At 34.5% G+C, this 22,155-nt stretch overlaps 2 protein-coding genes across 3 annotated transcripts in view; one reads left to right on the top strand and one right to left on the bottom strand.

Moving 5' to 3' along the window:
- Positions 1-166: 166 nt before the first annotated feature.
- Positions 167-681, top strand: LOC149420707 (cytochrome c oxidase assembly protein COX19). Its single transcript, XM_089636275.1, has one exon. The coding sequence runs from the start codon at positions 285-287 to the stop codon at positions 561-563; it is 279 nt and encodes a 92-aa protein (XP_089492401.1). The 5' UTR covers positions 167-284; the 3' UTR covers positions 564-681.
- Positions 682-6,372: 5,691 nt separating this feature from the next.
- LOC149420702 (matrix metalloproteinase-2-like) overlaps positions 6,373-22,155 on the bottom strand; it is a 701,246-nt gene continuing 685,463 nt past the window's right edge. For both annotated transcript variants that reach the window (XM_089636894.1, XM_089636895.1), the window contains exons 7-12: positions 18,727-18,885; positions 17,531-18,369; positions 16,449-16,590; positions 14,564-14,723; positions 13,995-14,098; positions 6,373-12,156 (exon numbers count right to left, since the gene is read on the bottom strand). In XM_089636894.1, coding sequence (XP_089493020.1) covers positions 11,879-12,156; positions 13,995-14,098; positions 14,564-14,723; positions 16,449-16,590; positions 17,531-18,369; positions 18,727-18,885 — 1,682 coding nt within the window. In that variant the 3' untranslated portion in view covers positions 6,373-11,878. The remainder of the gene's footprint in view (positions 12,157-13,994; positions 14,099-14,563; positions 14,724-16,448; positions 16,591-17,530; positions 18,370-18,726; positions 18,886-22,155) is intronic.

The raw sequence follows: 22,155 nt of genomic DNA, 5'->3' as shown, positions 1-22,155 counted from the left end.
AAATTATAAAAGTATTGTTTTTTTAGTAAAGCTTTATAAGTAATTTACGTAAGTTCCTCTGTTTTCTTATTTAATTTCTGAATAAAATGCTTACGAAAAACTTTTTTTTACCATTGAAACATGTTTTATTTTTATTTTTGGTATATGGCATCACTACTGCAATCTATCTGTCAAAGCATGTCAAAGTGCATCAAAGTGTCTGATGGATATTTCGCTTCTTGAATTCTAAAATAATTAGTTATTATACGTACACGTCCAAATAACAAATCCAAAATCATTTCGCAATGTCGTCTATGACATTTGGTCAAAAATTATTCACGCCGAGTCCACCTGATAAGGGCAGTTTTCCCTTGGACCACGAAGGGCAGTGCAAAAGGTTTATGTTGAAGTATATGCTGTGTTTATCCAATAACAACAATGATAATGGCACCTGCAGAGAGGAAGCAAAGGACTATCTAGGCTGTCGAATGGATAACCAATTAATGGCAAGAGAAGAATGGTCAAATCTTGGCTTCACAGAAGAAACTGTTAAGGTTAATAACAAAGAGGAAAAGAAATCATAACATGGCAGGATTGACCATTGTTTTTTTTGTTGCTTAGAAACCATTGTAAATATTTTGTAACTTTTTGCTCAGCTGAGCATTAGATTAGGTAATCCCAATAAATAAAAAATATCTATCACATGTTTTTTTATACTCTTCCACCTATCATGTCATCAATCAACATTTACTTAACTGCCGTATTTTTCGGGCACAGATAATTGATATTACACATTCTTTTAACTAAAACTAATAGGAATACTATTTTCATCTCGGGAGTTAAAAAACGTGGCCGAAACTGTTAAAACACCTGAAATATTGATCTTTGATTGATAAAAAATGGAAGTTTAAGGGTAAATGTAACAATGTACGCGTTCATAGATGGCGTTAATTTAGTAATTTTATGAAAATAAACTTTTGCTTTAAAATATTGGGAGAAATTATTTGTTTGCGCCCATACATATGCAATATGAATAAATTATTTTATAAGGACAAAATTTCACATTTTTATATTAATAATAATAATAATAATATTTTTTATTCCAGGATGTGGGGAGGTTTGTGCAATCCCACACGTCCCATATAGATATACATTTTTTTTGTACAATAGATATAATAAATTATCAAATAAGGAAAACTATGCAGGGTGTGGTCTTGAGTGCGCTTGGGCCCAGCGCTCACTCAGGAGTGGCGCTTGGTGCTGGTAGGCTGCGGTCACCAACGTGTTGGCAGAGGCCATTAGCCGCATCCTGGCTCCAGTGACCCGGTGTCTCATCAGGCCGGCAAATCCATTCAGTCCTAGTTCCGTGAACATTGTCGATGCGCTGCTGTATCTTCGGTATCCAAATATTATTCTACAGGCGTCATTATATTGAATTCGGAGTCGTTCCATCGAGCAAGTTCGGTAGTGACACCATGTCTCACAAGTATACAGGCCAGTACAGAATGCGTTGAACAGTATTTTTTTAACGGTATTGCTGCATTTGCAAAATCTGCGGGCAATCATGTTAGAAACTATGCTAAGGCTTCTCCTTTGTCGTTCGATATCGCCATCGTCCGATAGGTTTTCATTAATAATGTGCCCCAAGTATTTCACGTTCGAACATGTATTTATTTTTGCCTCGTTAAGGTATATGGGGAGCATATTACTTGTATCTTGACTTTTTCCGTGGTGGAACGCAATCAATTCCGTCTTCTTCGGGTTGTATATCATATTATGCTGTTTTCCATATTCTTCACAAATGTTTAGGAGTAATCTTAATCCCTTGATCGACGGAGCTAGGAGGATCATGTCGTCCGCGTAGCTTATATGATTCATACATATTGCATTTGTATTGGTGAAAACAAATAATTCGTCTGAATATTCTAAAACATAACTTGGAAAAGTGTATTTTAATAAAGTAATTAAATTAAAGCCATCTATGTAAGCGTAGATTATAAAGTATATCACGTTTAACCTTAATTCGTCTTTTACCATCTCTCCCGATACAAATCGATGATTCTTGTGTAATTTTCATAATCTGTGCCTGTGTTAAGTAAATATTTACTTAACCTTCTTCCAGCAGTCTGTCTACTTTTCCCCGGTCTGCCTCTGCGTCGCTTAATCTGGGGCACCCATTTTGTCATGATTTTCAGTTTCCTATCATATTTTTGTATGAATACAGCGCAGGCGCCCTTGAGATGATTTTTCACAAAAACCGAATTATTATTAAGAGTCTCAACTGTCCTAGTCGGACAACAGGAGTACTGCCAAGTGGATAAAACTGGATCGCAAAAATATCTAATTTGAACAGTTATTTGGAGGTACACTTATAAGCCACGTTCCTTTTTGATAAACTAAAATTACTTACGATGTAGTGCGTACGTAGTGTGTCTGAAGGGAGTAGGGGTTGGAAACAGATGAAGAGTAAGTTTGCGAAGTTCCAGGCTATTTAGATCTGGTTACGAAACATGGCTAAAGCCATTTCAAACAACATTTTGATTCTGAATGGTGGTATTTTACCAGGGCAATATTAAGAGTACCCCCTACTTAAGGATCTGGACTTCTTTCAACATTTACTGATATATTCTGAATGTGTATACAAAAGGTACTTGACTTATATTTTCTATGATTAATAAATTTAAATTGATTTTATGTATATACATATGTCGGTGGCTGAGTTGACATCGCGATTGGGTCCCACCCAGGCGTAATGTGTTTAAGTCCTCCATCACAACACAAGGAACATTTTCCACTTACTCTGTGTGGTATGTCAGGTTATTCGTAACCCGGGAATGTTTGTCTTTCTTTAGAAAAAATAAAAATAATATTACATTTTTCCATTCTCTAAAAACTATACCCACTCAATCTTCAAATGAATTATTATTTTTGTCTTCAATATGAAATAACCTCTAACTCCTCCAAGGTAAAAACTGTCAAATTCTTTATGAATTTTTTCTTTAACCCCTCAGGCCTTTGGCATATTGACAATACATATATTAATACTCAGTTTCTTTGTTTTTATTTGGTCGCTTAAAATTAGGCGAAAATCGACCACTCGACCCCAAAGTCGCATAGGACACTAGGTTCGTTTTGGCATGCGAGAAAAAAAGTCCCATTCAATTGTTTTTTGCCGAATTCCTGGCGAGCGATTATCGACCGCCGCTCTCACGGAGCCGCTTCGACTCGAGGTTCACTATGGCGGGACGCGTTTTGGGCAAAATTCAGTATGATTTTCTATGAAAATGTTTACTAATTTTTTTGTTCGGGCTAATTTGTCGACAAAAATTTGAGTAGCATCTAGCGGCGGAAACTGGAAGCGCTCGCGGCGCGCCATACGAAAGGGCGCATTTCTCTCTCCGGCCGCCAGGTTCGCCCGACACGCAAAAAAATGATTTGATCGGGAGAGCTTCGCGAAGTCACGTGATCAAGCAAAAACTACGCGGTATGCTTTTTTATAAAATCTACACGCTCAACTTGATGATTGCAATCCGTAGCATATACGCCGTCCGCCTTTAATATTATCGAAAAAAATCATCCTCCGAAGGTTAAGGAACGTTATTCGGCCGTCCCACAAATGGCGTTCGGTTCAAAATGTGTCACAGTAACCGGCCAAACTTTTGACATTTGCTATTTTAACAAAAAATGCCAACAGTCAGCTTTTGGTCAGTCAGAAATCAGCCAATCATAGACACACCGAAGTGATGTGCTTTTATTTTAGGGATGTGATCTCAAAGAAACGATAAAATTTGTAGAGGTACTTACTTTGGCAGTATATTTTTAAAAATCGATAATGCTTTTGAACGAAATAAAATAAAGTTCGGTAAAAATAATTTGGCACGGATACCGTCGCCCCGTAGTGAAAAACTACATCAATAGCGTTACGCAGATTTTTAATTTCTACCAGGAGCGCAGAAATTGGATGAGGTTAGCCTGGAAGCGATTCATATTTAAAGTTTTCATTTGTTTATTTTTTAACGAGTAGGTGCCTAATTGCGTTATGCAAATATTTTTTCGGTATTTTTTTAATAGTAGGTGCAGGTACCTACACAGATGGTACCGGGTAGACGTCCTAGGTAGGCAGGTACTGACAGCGTGATTTAGCCCGTTTTCTAGGTTCGGTCCGTAGTGTTGTTTTATAACGTATGGATTGAAAATTTAAAAAAAACCGATCAATAATTTCGCACGGGTACCGTTGCCCCGTGGTGAAAAACAACATCAATAGCGTCACGCAAATTGATAAATTGTACCAAGTAGTAGAAGTAGTGGTAGTGGTAGGGGTAGGGGTAGGGGTAGTGGTAGTGGTAGTGGTAGTGGTAGGGGTAGGGGTAGGGGTAGTGGTAGGGGTACGGGTAGGGGTAGTGGTAGTGGTAGTGGTAGGGGTAAGGGTAGGGGTAGGGGTAGGGGTAGGGGTAGGGGTAGGGGTAGGGGTAGGGGTAGGGGTAGGGGAAGGGGTAGTGTTAGTGGTAGTGGTAGGGGTAGGGGTAGGGGTATGGGTAGGGGCAGGGGTAGGGGTAGGGTAGGGGTAGGGGTAGGGGAAGGGGTAGGGGTAGGGGTAGCGGTAGGGGAAGGGGTAGGGGTAGGGGCAGGGGTAGGGGTAGGGGTAGGGGTAGGGGTAGGGGTAGGGGTAGTGGTAGTGGTAGTGGTAGGGGTAGTGGTAGGGGTAGGGGTAGGGGTAGGGGAAGGGGTAGGGGTAGGGGTAGTGTAGTGGTAGTGGTAGATTTTAAATTTAAAAATAAAAAATTTCCAATAAGAGTTTTTACATTTTGCTTTTGTTTATAGAGCAATGTTTTTTTCCAAAATAAAACTCGCTGGGACTTTTGACGAGTGTCGGTGACAAAAACCGTACATACGATATGGGTATCAAATTACGCGTCTCGACTTACAAAATCCGAATGGCTCAGTGAAAAAATGATCAGAAAGCTCCTTGGCACTTTTTTTTCTCAAAATATCCATTTCTTTCTATCCATACATATATTTTAATATATTTGTGGTCACACACTCATAGTTTCATTTATATGCCAAAATACATATTACATTTTTAAAAGTTCTTAAATTTTGCGTGTTAATTGAGCAATTTTTTTTCCAAAATAACAACTTTTGAAGAATGTTGGTGAGAAAAACCGTACATACGATATGGGTATCAAATTACGCGTCTCGACTTGCAGAATCCGAATGGCTCGATGAAAAAAATGATCGGTAAGCTCCTTGGCTCTTTTTTTTCTCAAAATATTCATTTCTTTCTAAACAAAAATATATTTTAATACATTTGTGGTCACACATTCATTGCTTCATTCACATGCAAGCATACATATTTTTCGTGTTAATTGAGCAATTTTTTTTCCAAAATAACAACTTTTGAAGAATGTTGGTGACAAAAACCGTACATACGATATGGATATCAAATTACGCGTCTCGACTCACAGAATCCGAACGGCTCGGTGAAAAAATGATCAGTAAGCTCCTTGGCTCTTTTTTTTCTCAAAATATTCATTTCTTTCTAAACAAACATATATTTCAATACATTTGTGGTCACACATTCATTGCTTCATTCACATGCAAACATACATATTACATTTTTAAAAGTTTATAAATTTTGCGTATTTTTGAGGTTAGGTTAGGTTAGAACATGGAAAATAGGTATTTGAATCAAATCACAAACCAGTCTATACAAACCTAGCGTAGCCCACATACTTTTTGAAAACTGGGATGTAACTCTTAAGGGGACGCGAGCAGGCGTTATTAAAGGGGAAATTTACATTACTTAAAAAATTGCAGTCCCACACCCTCGCCTCATCTACATTCAAATACTACACCACGCAATTAATTTTTACCCATCAGTTGCCTGCAACGGGCAAAAAGCTAGTTATAATTATTTCTTTAAAATGCTGTCAGAAGGTCGGAGAATTTAAGTGTATTTCCGCTTTGCAATAAAATCCAAGCAAATGGGATATTTCTGAATGTATTTGTAAACTAAAAACTATTTTTAAAAAGTGATTTAATACGCTTCCAAATTTTTTTATTGGAAATAAACATATTATTTTGGAAATATTCAAATTTTGAACTCAAAATCCTAATTTTTGAGTTTTATTTGAAATAAGGTCTCGCAGCAGACAGTTGGTAGATATTGATTTCTTACTTACGGATTATTTTTCCTCCATGAATCATCCTGCTCTTGACTCTTTATTTATTTATACTGGGTTTTTACAGACAATTTCTCTTATTTGAGAACAATCCAGTTATAAAAACTCTTGAGGTAGTATTTTCCAAATTAGGATGGAGGAAGATAAATTAACAGAAGTCGTATTGAAAATGTTTATTATATAATATAATATAATAATTTAAATGCTATGGAGTTACATACACAAATAACAAAATAATCTTGAATTTAATAAATTAAAAATAGGCATTTTAAAATCTATGCATCTTAAAATAGATTTGTTTTCACAAATAATCTTACAGCATAGTCATAATAAAGATAATAAAAAAAATATTTACTTTAAACATGAATATTTATAATAATATTATGTATTACAAAATGTACATAATTATCAAAAAATCATTTATCCATAGTTGATCAAAATAAAACATAACCTCAAATCTGAACTTCCCATTATTTGTTACAAAATCAGTGTTGCCACCATGGAACTATTTGGTTGCCACAGTAATAATATTTTTTAGTTCCAGTTGATCAAACTTACACATTTTGCTGTAAAACTACAAAGATTACCAACAACTCTCAGAGTTTTGGTTTATCCAAAACGACCCTCCTGTACATAAGTTAAAATGTAACTACATCACACTATCCCAACAATTTATTCGGGAGATATTCTGAAAAGGAGTGATTTTCCATATAAAACTGTCAATAATACACGCTGTGACATTGTAACCCCCAAATGGCCAATCATTTTTTTTTTTTTATATGATTATTTTACTAAATTTCGAGTAAATTTTTCACTTTTCTAAAAATGAATATATTCAAACAACCTTAAAATATAAATTATTGGCTGTTTCTACAACGCCTTCACTTTGAATTGATGGCTAAGTTTCCCCCTGGATGGTGAAAGCCAAATACATTGTCATATATAATATTGCAAATCTTCTAAATAGTATTTTCTTTTATGTATAATATATTATAAAGTAAAAACAACAAAGACAGTAGTTACAAAAAAGCTTTTGCGAAAAAATGCATTTTAAGTTTACATATTAAGTTTTATATACTGTTTCATGTACCATACATGATGTACAGTGTTATTATAATAATTATACAAGCTAGAAAACCCTAGTGAATGTGCGTTTATACATACCTTATCAGTAAACTGACAATGATAAATAAAGTCATGGATATAATATGCTATAAAACCTAAGATTTACTGTAGGTTCAGTAAAATGCCTTTTCGCCAAACATAGCTTGTGTTGAAAAGGGAGTAAGTCTTTCCCCGCTGTGGGATTTGAACTTGTTCAATCTGACCACCAGCCGAGCGTGCTGTCGACCACCTCAAAATCTACACCATTTTGCTCTTGTCAATGAATAAAGTCGTCTGTGTCTTTTTACTTCTTCAATCGTACATAAAATGTTTATTTGCAAAAATACTTTTTGTTCTCTTAAAAATCAAACATGAAAAAAATACAAAAATATCACAGCTTACGTTATGACACTAAGCAAACAGTGATGGATATTGTCTAAAAATTTCTCTATTATGCAAAAAATATGATTAACCCCCTTAACCTTATCTATTTTAAAGTGGTTTTAATAAAAAAAAATGAAGCGATGAAACAAAAGTGTTAATTTAAAAAAAAAATTACAAAACAATAAATTACGGGGAACCAACACAGTTTTTACTGACATGCGGTTACCACAAAATTACACTTATGTTTATATTGCCACTGTTCTGACAGAAAACTTTACAGTTGCCCCAACACACTGGTAGGTATAAAAAAATCCTTTTATAAAACATAATAAACCAACATTAAAAAAATAAGTAGGCAACTAAACAATGTCAACAAAAATGCCCAAATAAAATGACAAAAATACATTAATTTTATTTTTGGAATAAGTTAATGAGTAAAACCTAAAATTGTAATTTTTGATTATTGAAGACAATATTAGCGATCATTAAACAAAAATTTGAAACAGAAAAATCAGAAAAAGATACGGTGGCATCTAGGACTTGAACCCAGGACCCTCAATTGCGGGAGCCGCTCTCCAACTGAGCTAATGGGACCCTATTTCCTTCAGTCACATTTAACTGTGTCATATTTCAACTAAGAACCACAAACATTATCAAGTGGATTGCTAAAATATACAAAAATAGTTTTTCCAATTACTGATACAATATTATAAAGTGATAAAAAATTTGATTTTCTATTCCACTCGATTCATAAAGCTGTTTGAATTTAAACTTAGGGCCAATTGTTTCACAGAATTTAAACAATTCATTGAATTTCAAAGTTTATTTTCGAAGTCTGCTATTATTTCAGTTTTGTGAAGCATAATGATAAAACAACATACCTAGAATAGAACTTAAAAATTATATTTGAAATTTTATGCTTTGTTCAAATTCTGTGAACCAACTGACAGATAGAAATGATATAAGATTTTCACGGCAGTATTTTCTTGATTCATTTTTAGGTTATTATGCCGAGTTACGCTTCCGGCTTGTTAAGCCAACTTTTCGGACAGCATTACAGTGTCCATCGTAAGCCCCGATCCAGGACACTGTAATATTGTGTAAAGGAAATTTGAGCTGCTGGGGTGTAGAATATGTTAACTGAAAATTTTCAAAAATCTTTTTTTTTTGTGTAAACAGTGTTTTTTGATGTCCACTTTCGCTAGAGATCACTTTCGTAGTGGTAGCACTATTTGAACGGACGTTTTGAGATATGTAATCAATGGTATCTCAGATACTGTTTCAAGTAAAGAATGGTAAGTGATGCAAGATGGCGGATGGCCGACACATACCGTGTTCTGTATCATCACAATTAATGAATGAAGTGATTTCAAACATTGTAAATTCTGTGGATTCTTTTGACAGTGTAGCAGACCCCAAGTTTTCTGCCGAAAACAATAACCTGAAATCTTCATGACCACAATAAGATTTTGCTGCCTTTCTAACCTGTTTCACGTAAAGCATGTTAAGTGTTTTCAATTAACACATTTTACAAGCTACAACTTTATCTATATGCACATGCCATTGTTTACCTGAAAATGTTGTTATTTCTTGGCATAATTAATCACAAGGCTACATGTGATTAATCGTGGAGAAACATTATGCCGTTTTTGAACTAACATTAATTTCACCTTTAATATACTTGCCGTATATTTTGCATTGTTAATTTTTTGAACTTATTAGATTTGGAACATATAAATATGTAATATACCATAAATTGGTTTGTGTCTTCATGTAAAGGATGGTAACCAACATTTTTTTCCTATTTTTCAAGTTTATTTATTTTTTAATATTTTGTTTCAAATCATATTACTGCAATGAATATAACTTTGTATTGTCATATAACAAAAAATAAGTATGACTCTTAATTTTTTACGAATTAAGTTTTTTTTTTTTTTTTCCAGACATTCAAAATGCTATACCTCAAAACTTGTTTTTGTTAGTTAACATGGTTTACACCCGAGCAGCTCATTCAGTGAATAATATTACAGGCTATTTACAAATAATACGAGGTGCATTCTCGCTTAGATGATGAATATTTTTCCTTGGTTTCCCACTAGTAGATATTTTATACAATATTCAGAAAAAGATATACATACGTAATAATATTGAAAAATTCATTTTATTCATTTAAGAAATTTGACAACTTTATTTTCTAAACTTTATCCTTCACTCTCCATTGCACTTTTGTTAATTATTATTGGGTAAAGATTATATAAACATAAATTATTAGCGCAAAAATACACAATAGTATATAATTTATTTACACATAATATGAGATATTAGATTGTAGTGATGTTGGGATGAGACCAAATTGATATTTCTTAGAAAAGAATACATTGTTGATTGTCGCTGTGAACGCATATTGATGTATATATTGGTATTGCATTTCAGACTGACTTAACGGCGATGGATTCACAAAGACAAAATTGTATTGCAGTGATGTATTAATATTAAATGTTATATATTCTCGTAGTAGTTAATTATTTACTAAAATGTATAAAAGTAACTCTAAACAAATATATTTATAAATGATAATGATAACGAAAATAAAGTACAAATTATCAATAGAAATAATTTGCATATTCTCAAATGTTGCGAATGGGCGCTATGTTCAAAGTTCACTTTGTCCGCTTACAATAACATTGTTGAGAAAATCATATATTATGTTGACTTATAGGGCATATTTTTAAAGTAGTGCAGTCTTTATTTTTCGTCCGCTTAAAATAACTAATGTAACAATTAGATTGAAATGTATATCAAATACAATTAGCTATATGAATAGCTTTATGCGAGATAAAAGCATTGCGTTTATCTTCTGTGCAAAATGCTATCAGGGTACAGCCAAATTTACATAAAGATATTATATAGTTTGAAACTGCATTGCACAAATACATTGTTTATTTTTTTATTTTTTAATATTTATATCAACAGGAGTAATACAGAAGCATGTAGAATATAAGAATAAAATAATTTAATTTTAGGAAATATAATACCTACATTTTTGTTATTTGTTTTTGGGGTGTTATGCCGTATTGCTCTAACTCCTTCTTTAGCCAACGTTTCGGACAGCATTGAAGTGTCCATCATCGGGGCAGATGTGTCATTTGAGGTTGTGGTGAAATGTGAGCTTATGTATGAGGTTGTGATACAGTGTTGCCAGCTCCAAAACCCTCTGAGCTAACATTTACGTATCATTTTTTATTTAAAGTGGTTTTCTTTACTTTTGTTAATTATTATTGGGTAAAGATTATATAAACATAAATTATTAGCGCAAAAATACACAATATTATATAATTTATTATTTTAAAAGTGGTTTTCTTTACTTTAAATAAAAAATAAAAAATGATACGTTAATGTTAGCTCAGAGGGTTGGAGCTGGCAACACGGTATCACAACCTCATACATAAGCTCACATTTCACCACAACCTCAAATAACACATATGCCCTGATGATGGACACTGCAATGCTGTCCGAAACGTTGGCTAAAGAAGGAGTTAGCGCAACACGGCATAACACCCCAAAAACAAATAACAAAAATACTTTTGGCCGTGAAAATCTTAAATCAATACCTACATTGATTATGAAGGGAATAATAATAACAATTGTATTTTGAATTCCTTCACCATTTGAAAAGTGTCTTTTAATTGAGATGCTAGAGTTGTTTTGAAATTATTCTGTTTTAGTTATTTTCATCAATAAACAACCCAATCTTAGAAAGCACATGCTGGCTTACAAATTTGAAAGAATTGGAAAGATTTACTTAAATTAACCCACTGGCATTACACCACATTTGTGCGGCTGCTAGTGTGCAATTGAATATTGCAGACGCTGAAGAAATAAACCAATAGAAAACCAATCCAATGCTTATATACACAATAAGTACGGGTTTATTAACTTGATCTTTGTGATTGTCGCATATGTGATCCATCGGCGGCAATCCCTGTATGCAAAAGTGGCATGTAAAGTATCACTAAAACACATACATTGTGTCAAAACTTGCCGCGTGATTGGATAGATGAAAATTGATGATTAGTTGAAATGGCCACATTGTAAAAGGCTAATGAAACATTAAAATAAAAAATATTTTCCATAACTAGTTTAAAAATTAAAATAATTATGCCAATGGGTTAAATTATGTGCCATAGGAATTAATAAGAGAAATCTTATCATAAAAAACACAAACTTTTTCACGTTAAATCTATATTGAGTATGAAGAATATTGATATTGTTAATAGGATTAAAGGACTGTAAGTCAGCGAATGACCCTTTGAAGTATCAAAGGTGCTGGTGGGCGATGGTGGAAGTCCTTGGTAGGGCTGGCGGTTGCCGAAGGAATAGTCCTCGTCTTCCCGATAAGGACATCCCATCCAGAAGGGGCCGGAGGGCCTTTGCTTTTCGTGGTCTACACTCATGTGCAAGTCATTGAACTTCCAAAATCCTTTGCCTTTGAAGAAGTAAGTCTTGCCTGAAATGATAAAAATATTTTAAAATGAGAGTCCCGACTCTCCGGAACCAGTGAGACCCACCTTTCTCTTTTCAATCTCCATTCTCTTCCCAATCTACTCTCTGTTCTCAATCATCTTTTTCATCCCAATATTCTTTCTCTTCCCAATCTCCTTTCACTTCTCAATCACATTTCCCTTCCAAATCTCCTTTCTCTTCCCAATCACCTTTCCTTTACCAATATTCTTTGTCTTCTCAATTACTTTCCCTTCCCAATCTCCCTTCTCTTCCCAATAACCTTTCTCTTCCCAATCTCATTCTCTTCTCAAACACTTTCCCTTCCCAATCTCCATTCTCTTCCCAATCTCCCTTTTCTTCCCAATCACCTTTCTCTTCCCAATCTCATTCTCTTCTCAAACACTTTCCCTTCCTAATCTCCTTATTACCTTTCTCTTCCCAATCACCTTTCCCTCCCCACTCCCTTCAGTTTCACTATATACCCCTTTCCCATAGTCCGTCAGTCAGGATACTACAGTACCACTGATTGGTATACAGTAGAACCCCGTTAATTCGAACCCCGATAATTCGAAAAAACGCGTAATTCGAAATTTTCGCAAAAAAAATTTCCGCTGAAAATTTTTTTCATAAAATTTTTTTTTTAATTCGAAATTCGTTAATTCGTAATTCGAAATTTATTTTTGTCCGCGCACGAAAATTTGTTCGTGTAATTCGAAAAAATTTGATTTTTGCGAAAATAAATCATAACATTTCGTAAATCTGAATCTAAAAGTCAGCCGTGGCGGTAAAACGCCGAAAAATGTATTTTTACGTGGTTATACATCGTCCTAATTAGTATTATTATTTTGTAAATCTGAATCGATTTACACTGGAATGTCGTATTTTTTCAAATTTATTTCGAATATCCGAGTTTAAAGGGCCGAGAAAATACATTTTACGCGGATATATGTCGTAGTTTTACGAGTTTACGCCAAATATCTGCATTTAAAGGGTCGGCCGCGACGAAACTTGGCCGCGTAATTTCGATTTACGCGTAAATATATCGTATTTCATCACCGCGACGGAAATCCGCCGCGAAATTTGAATTTACGCGGAAATATATCGTATTTTTACTAACTTTACTTCGAATATCCGCTTGAAAAAATACGGCGCGACGGAAATCGGCCGAAAAATTTCGATCCATGCCGAAATATGACATATTTTTACGAGCTTACTTCAAATATCTGAACTTAAAAGGCCGGCCGCGACGAAAAACTGCCGACAAAATTCGATTTACGCGGAAATATATCATATTTTTACGAATTTATTTCGAATATCTGAATTTGAAGAGCCGGCCGCGACGGAATACGGCCGCGAATTCTCGTTTTACGCGGAAATATATTGTATTTTTACGAATTCAAATTCAGATATTTGAAATAAAGGGCCGGCCGCGACAGAAAATTACCGCGAAATCTCGAATTACGCGTAAATATATAGCATTTTTACGAATTTATTGCGAATATCTGAATTTAAAGGGCCGGCCGCTACGGTAATCGACCGCGAAAATAAAGAAATAATTGGTATTAATACGAATTTACAACTAATATACCACCCGGATTTGAAGAGGCGGCCGAGAAAATCGATTTTCGGCGTTTTTTTTTTTTTTTTTTTTTCATAAAATTTCGAATTACGTGGGAATTCGTTAATTCGAAATTTGATTTTTGATGTCCGCTGGATTTCGAATTAACGAGGTTCTACTGTAGATAACATTTATATAGATTTAATGTTCAGTGGTTGGGCTAATCTATTGTTGCAGTTACTAAAATAATACTTGAAATGTGTTTAACGCAAATAAATATTTACCATCTTTCCATTGGAAAACTGAATCGATGTTGTTTGGAACACCTTTCCACATGCCCATGTCTCGAGGGTAGTCTAGCTCTACTTTGCCTGCTTCCTCGTCAAACCTAGAAAAACAACAATTATTTACCTCATTATCAAGCATTAGAAAATAGTAATACAGTAAATCAGCAGCGCCGTTATTACAATATTCCAGTTAACACCAAAGGTAAAGCGTATGCTAATGCGCTGTGTTCAGCATATCTGTACACCCGGCGAACTGGCAGAGTGAACATTCTTTTACAATGATCTTTGTGGTTCGAACCACAGCACATTCAATCAAGTCCTTAAGTCCTCATTTATAAACGCATAGCACCTGTGGCAGCACTGGATGATGTTTAGTATAGTCAAAGCTTTCCGAGAGAGAGAGCAGAAGGAGATCACTGATGCATCGGAGTGATCAAATATCGCAACTAGGTCTGGATCTAGGACCGTGAGGAGCCTAGCTCACCAGGGAAATAGGAGTAAGGGTATGAACCTCAGCAACGACTGAAGAAGAAATAAAAATAAGTTAGATAGGTTAAGTTACTTACTTCCAGTACATAGTTTCGTTGTAGAAGTAAGTCTTCCCGTTGTGCCCCCAGACCATGGCGGCGTTGAGATGCTCCAGGCTGGAAGGAAGCCCCAGGTCGGTGAGAGGTCGCGGGTAGCCTGGTGCCAGCGTCGTGGCATTGAACACGTAGTATAGCTTTCCTGGAACACAAATATACCAATTTTTATCATGTGGCTTTGCTAAAGATCTGAATTGAAAATTATGTCTTCTTATCTAATATTCATTTCTTCTATTTAATAAACCCAAAGATATTAGAAGAACGAGATGTGCTATGCGCAGTTAGTACTGAGTGGAATTGTTTTGCCGAGTGTCGCCGGTTTTGTTCACCAATACTACTGCACACCTTCGCTTACGCTAAGGTATCCGCACTAATACATAGAACAGATTTCTGTGCGTACACGTCCCGATACCGTTCAAAGTACCCTAATTAGGTAGTACTCCGGCTACGGTCCGGCGGCCAACATAGCATATCTCGTTCTTCTAATATCTTTGAATAAACCTGTGTGGATGAAGCAATGTTGGGAGGCCTAAGATTAGGTGGTTAGATTGTATTTAGCCCAACACCGCAGCATTAGGAAACAGCGGAGAGTGACAAAAGAGGAGATGGCCAAGAAGATGTTTCATACTTTGAAACATATTTAGTTAATGATTAAAACCTAATGATGGAAATGATGCTGCGAACTGAAAATAGTCATTAACCCATTGACCTCCAAATTGTAGAGCTAAAAAATTGGCCATCACTTCTGAATTAATTTTTTTAAATCTGCAGTGATGTTTAAACATAATACATATTTGTTATTTACTTCGATATTGAATCAAGTTATGTGAACAATACATTTTGAGTTTAAAAAAGAATAACAGTATGAGTAAATGTGGATATAAAAATTAATAATTATTTTTCTTAATTTTTATTATTATTTAAATTCAAAAAATATTTATTGCACAAAAAGAGTACAAAGGGTATAGCTTATAGGTTACATCCTATTTCTTCCAGCTAACCCAACAAATACACATTATATTACATAACCCAACAATTACATGTTAACAAATAAATAACAGTAAATTAAAAAAAAAAAAAAACAGAGGTATTTAATTTGTGTAAGGTATTCATTTAAGGTGTAGTGACATTTGTTTAAAAGAAATGTTTTTAGTGTTGATTTAAATTTAAGTGTGTCGGTTATTTGTTTGATGCTACGTGGAAGGTTGTTATATACTTTAATGGCCATGTAGTGTGGTCCTTTTTGAAAAATAGTTTTGTTTGCTTTTGGGATTAATAGGTTTTCTGTAAACCTTGTAGCGTGTTTATGTGTTGAGTTTTTTTGTGGGAACTTTTCTGGAGATGATCGTACTAACAGGCATAACTCCATTATATAAATCACATTATTATATTTAAATACAATAAAGATAAACATTGGTCAATCTTTAATTTTAATCATAATTTTTTTTTCCATATTTAATAAATGTATAACGAAAGAATAAATTGGGTATGATAGTCCTCAAAGCATTCACTATGCTTTTTAAAAGCAAGGTTAACGATTACAGAACCACTCGTCATTTTGAAAATCACCATGACGCTGTTCGCTAACAAAACTTCATTGGAAATCAGAGAAAACTCTACCCACATATTATGGCTAACACTCTGACTCTGAGCGATTGACATTTAAAATTTGAATTGTTGGAGTTTAAGATATAGCGATACACCCCCAAGTGTTGGAAGCCACTGGGTTAAGAAATTTAACAGAAAAAGCTGTTTAAAGTTTAACTTGAAATATGTAACACGGAGCTATTAGCAATACAGGTACCTTATGAAATGTGTGAGGAATTATAACAACTAAAGTAAAGATTATGAAGTATATAATACACACCAACGAAGAACACAATCTTCCGATCCGGTCTTTCGTACGCGGCATCCACGTGAGAGAGGTCTTCCGGGAGACCGTGCCACATGCGGTTGATGACGGTTGGGTATCCTTCCATAACTCCACTGTCTGTGATTCGCCATAAATACTGGAAAGAAATTCAATAATTTTATTCTCAAAATAAGATATTTAAGCCACATTTTCTCATCTGAAGTTCCTTTTAACCAACCTAAGGGAAAAATAAATACGAATTAAGACTGTTTGACAAAAAATCATATTATTCTAATCTATTCAATCTACCTATTTATTCATTTATACATGCCGAAAATGGGGTAAAAATATAAGTAGGTACATTAGTTAGTTAAACATTCCAAAAATAATAGTAGAAACTTAAATGATCCTGAGGCAAATATATTTTTTACTTACAGCTTCACAAAGCAATACTAATACTACAATTATAATATCCCATGATTGGGGTAATAGTATGGTTTAATAGTCATCTCAACTATCTTAAGTATAAAGATTTCTAGTTAATGATATAAAAATCATTGATAATTTCTGTATGGAAAAAAAATGGTGGCGTAATAAACGCTGCTTTTGTAATTAAGGTCTAATAATAAAAAACATGCTTCAACTTAATATTTTAAAATCTTTCAAAATACTGTTCTAAAAACATTTACAAAACAAACTGGGTTGATCACAAAAAAACTATTCTAAAGACATTCGTAAAACAAACAGCGTTTATCACAAAATGCTATTCTATAGACATTAATAAAACAAACAGGGTTGATCACAAAATGCTATTCTATAGACATTAATAAAACAAACAGGGTTGATCACAAAATGCTATTCCAAAGACATTCATAAAAAAAACAGGGTTGATCATAAAATGCTATTCTAAAGACAATTATAAAACAAACAGGGTTGATCACAAAAACAACCATAAAAAAGTATTGTTGATTAAAAAAAAACGATAAAATTTCAATAGCATTTTTCTCAATTGTGCAAATTTGGGGTTAGGTTAGGTTCTTGTTGCGCACAGCAATAAATTAGCATTGGCAATCATAAAGCAAATGATGAAATCTCACCTGTGATTTGAATATGAAGACTTCTCCTCTTATCAATGCCACAGCGTCATAGTTGGTGTTGCAAGAGTCCGGCTTGGGGGCCTTGGTTCCTCCAAACGGGATCACTTCAGTCGGAGGTCTCTTCTCCGGGTTCCTGTCGGGCCGCCAAGGCTTGTCAGGGTTATAAGGCTTCTTGGGTGAATAGGGTTTTCTAGGAGATTCGGGCTTGACAGGATGATAGGGGCTTTCTGTGGTGTGAGGATGGTGCGGCCTGACAGTAGAATGAGGATGATGAGGGTAAGGGTGATGAGGTTTGTTCTCTGGATACTTGTGGGTTCTTCTGTCAGGATGTTCTTGGGGCCTTCTCTCGGGTATTTGAGGCCTGGCTGTTGTTGTGTATGCAGGTCTTTTTTCAGGGTAATATCTGGGAGGATTGATGTAGTCTGGTTTTCTGTCGGTGGGTCTTTGCTCAGGAGTCTCTGGCCAGCGTTCAGGGTATTCGGGTCTTCTGCCAGGGTGTTCCGGTCGTCTTTCAGGGCTGTCTGGTCTACTTCCAGGGAATCCTGGTCTGGGATTTTCGGGACGCACTTCGGGTTGTTCGGGCCTCGAACCAGGATGTTCGGGCCTAGGGTATGGGTATACCGGCCTTCTTTCAGGCGTCCTCTCGGTGTATGTGCGCCTCGGCGGAGGGGTGGTCCTGTACTTGGGGTACCTGGGGTCTGGATTCCCGTCTTGAGGGTAGTGTACGGGATACCGGGGCCTGTCGGGCCGGGCCACTGGTCTCTCGGTCGTGTGAACCCGCGGGGGATCCGTGGGGAGATTGTGCGGTATTTTGCCCCACATTCTTTCTTCCTTGACACCTGAAATAATTTTTTGATAATATTATCCCAGTCCCAAAGTTCTGAACATTTTGTATTCCTTGAATTGGGTGCATATTATAAAAACAGAAAAAAAAACAAGTAAAAAAATAGACAAGCCCTAACGACAAAAATGAAGAGTTGATGAATTGTGAATAGGTATGTAAACATCGTGTTACACGCTCATACCGCGAAATTTATAGATTTCTAATCATGAATAATAATGAAATAATCAAAATACTTTAGGCAAGCTGCAGGATGAACATTTTACTCACGATAGCCAACCTCCTGAGCATAGTTTTGATTAATGATAAGGAATTCCTACAGTGAGAAGTAGAATGAGGTAATGGTGTAACTTACCATACATATTCTGGATGCCCAGCCTGTCGTCCTCAGGCAGCTCGAAGTTGGGTTTGTTGCCCTGATACCAGGGGTACATGAGCGCCCCCTGTACGGAGCTGTGACTGAGGCCGAGAGAGTGCCCGAATTCATGAGCCGCCACTGCGAATAAGGAGGTTCCTGCAAATAACAAAATACCTAATTAATATAAGTGCTTGTATAATACTACCTTTAGACAATAATAATTATACAGATGAATGGTTAACATGCACATTTCATTTTTAAAACAGCCATTGTTAATCATGTGAAAGTTTAAGGTTAGTTTTTGTTGTTATTTTGTTTAACCCAATTTATGAACCTATGAACCTAAAATAGGTTAGGTTCTCTTTTTTGTTGTTTGTTTTTGGGGTGTTATGCCGTACTGTAATACCTACACGCTCGTAGTGGATTGAAGCTGGCGGCACGGTATCGCTTCCAAGTAAATAAGTACAAACTCGACAACCAACAATTACACATCTTCGGATCTACCGGATCTGCCCTGATGATGGACACTGCAACGCTGTCCGAAACGTTGGCTAAAGAGGCGCAACACGGCATAACACCCCAAAAACAAAAATGCTTTTGGCCGTGAAAATCTAAAAACTTACCAGGTTAGGTTCTCGGTTGGGGATTAATTAAAATATAAATAAAAACTGCATATAGTATGTCTCCTGGGACCGGTGGACTCGGTTTCAATAATAATATTAGGTACCTTTACCTACACCCGTGTAAGTACATACTTTCAGTGTCGTCCTGGAGAAAGACACCATTCAGAATCGAAACGTTGGGTTTCTTGAAATTTCTCCAGTGACCAGATCCGAATGTGAATTGCCAGGCAATTCCCAACCTTTGTTTTCCTTATCTCATTCCCTTCTTCCGATTGGGCATGTTGTTGCCAATTGGAACCAACATTGATAAAATTGCGAGTGAGCTCTATTGTCCAGTTTGTTAGGATCCTCCGGTCTGAAGTTTCCGAACACTTGAAAACGTCTCATTTTTAAATAGTTTGATGTATATTTCAAAGCTCCATAGCTCATGGCGAAAATGACATTGCGATCTGAAAACGTCGCTTTAGCCTCAGAAATTTCGTACATAAAAATCTGTGCAAATTTTATATCGCTAGAGCTCACATTTTTTTCTGATTCAGACAAACAAACAAATTTTGTGCAGGTTTTGTTATCTTATAAACCACGTTAGCGCCATTTTTGGACCCCAATCTTGGAAGGAATACATAACAAAATGTTATGTTGTAGTTTGATAAACTCAACTTTGCTGGCGGCTAAAGGAGGAACTAACGAAATAACTTACCAACAATAAGTTCTGTACGTATATAACATTAATAAATTTGATATACCCCTCAGGTCTCTCGCATATTTTGTAAGAAGGTCGGAGTATTTCAGCTGTGAAATAAAATCCAAACAAATGGAATAATTCTGTACGAATCTGAAAACTAAACACTTTTTTTGAAAGGTGATGGAATGCGCTACCAAATTTTATTATAAGAAAAAACATTTTTTTTTTTTTGAAATAATACATTTTTTAAGACTAACGTAAAAAGTTTTAAAAAATTGCTCACTTTACATTTTGTCGTCTAAACACTAAATTACTTATAACGAAAAAACACACACTTTATACGAACATTACTCTGTCACCCCACTTTTTCGTTTCATATAAAAATATTTTACTAAGTTTTATAATTTTTTTCTCTAATTGCGGTTGGTTTCATAGAAGTGTTTATATTGGAATTATTCTGTGGTTAACTTCTAAATTTGAATATAAATCGTGGTGTTTTCTTTTTCTAACACCGTTTAGATCATATTTCTGACCATGACAGTAAGGGAGACAACGATTTCCACGAGACCATGCTGTTTCCAAAAGCGAACAAATTAGCATATACAAATATATATATTTTTTTAATAAACGGAGGTGAATGAATTAAAATGAAACACTATAAATAAACTATTAAATTAAACAGTATAGAAAAACTATAAAACTAAACACTTTAAATAAACTATAAAATTAAACACTATAAATAAAGTATTAAATTAAGCACTATAAATAAACTATAAAATGAAACACTATAAATACACTATAAAATTAAACACTATAAATAAAGTATTAAATTGAACACAATAAATAGTGTATTAAATTAAACACTATAAATAAAGTATTTAATTAAACACTATAAATACACTATAAAATTAAACACTATAAATAAAGTATTAAATTGAACACAATAAATAGTGTATTAAATTAAACACTATAAATAAAGTATTTAATTAAACACTATAAATAAAGTATTAAATTAAACACTATAAATAAAGTATAAAATTAAACACTATAAATAAACTATAAAATTAAACACTATACATAAACTCTAAAATTAAACACTATAAATAAAGTATTAAATTAAACACTATAAATAGAGTATTAAATAAAAGAATATAAATAAACTATAAAAATAAACACTATAAATAAACTATAAAATTAAACACTACAATTTAAAAAAAACTAATACATTTAGTTTGATCTTCAATTTATTTTTGATTAAAATCTGCCCTAGCAACGCAACCGACTGCGAAGTTAAGCGTGTCAAGCAGTACCCACCTGAGGGTGGACGTGACTGGGCGATGTATGTTGTACGGCCCACCCTTGAAATCGTTAAACCCGATATAAAGAAAATAGAGCCGCATAAAAATGGATACTAAATAATATAAGAATACAAAAAGTGAAGGAGAATATTGATTCGGTCTTTATATACTTTCATTAAATCCAGCTCCCTTCGGGTAAGTAAATAAAATGTTTATTTAAATATCGGGTACATTTATATACATAACAAGTAATACATTCCATACAACATTTATTAAGTAAGAATAATTCCATGTTGTACTCAAAGCCACCAAGTAGCACCTAATTGTTAAAACTGTATTAAATGTGTAACCTGTTGTTGATAAACATATCATGAGAATAATTTTGAATATTACAGTATGGCAAATAATATTGATGATTTAACATAATTCTCACAGCCAGCAAATAACACGTAACTAAAAGCGTATTGAAATTTTAACCTGTTGTCGATAAACATTTATACTTTTCATAAAACATTTGTTAAAGTATTAAAGTATTAAGCATTAAATTTGTTAAAATCATAATACCAAGAATTCCACGTTGAACGTACAGCCAATACGTAATTATTAAAATTGTAATCTATTGATGATAAACACAACAAAAGTAATACATTTCATAAAACGTTTGTATCATTAACATAATGCCCCACGTTGAACGTACAGCCAACACGAAATTATTAAAACTATATTAAAAGTGTAAACTGTTGTTGATACACTAGTAATACATTTGCTAAGGTACGAGTATCACGAACATAATCACAAACATTCCACGTTGAATGTACAC

Source organism: Hesperophylax consimilis, chromosome 10 (genome assembly GCF_061612785.1).
Source record: "Hesperophylax consimilis isolate HC1 chromosome 10, BYU_Hcon_1.0, whole genome shotgun sequence".
Taxonomy (NCBI): domain Eukaryota; kingdom Metazoa; phylum Arthropoda; class Insecta; order Trichoptera; family Limnephilidae; genus Hesperophylax; species Hesperophylax consimilis.
Note: the sequence above shows the minus strand (reverse complement) of the source record. Positions and strands in the feature narration are given on the sequence as shown.

What these genes read in the sequence shown, in the direction of transcription:
- LOC149420707 (XM_089636275.1), top strand. Translation starts at nt 285, where the DNA reads ATGTCGTCTATGACATTTGGTCAAAAATTATTCACGCCGAGTCCACCT.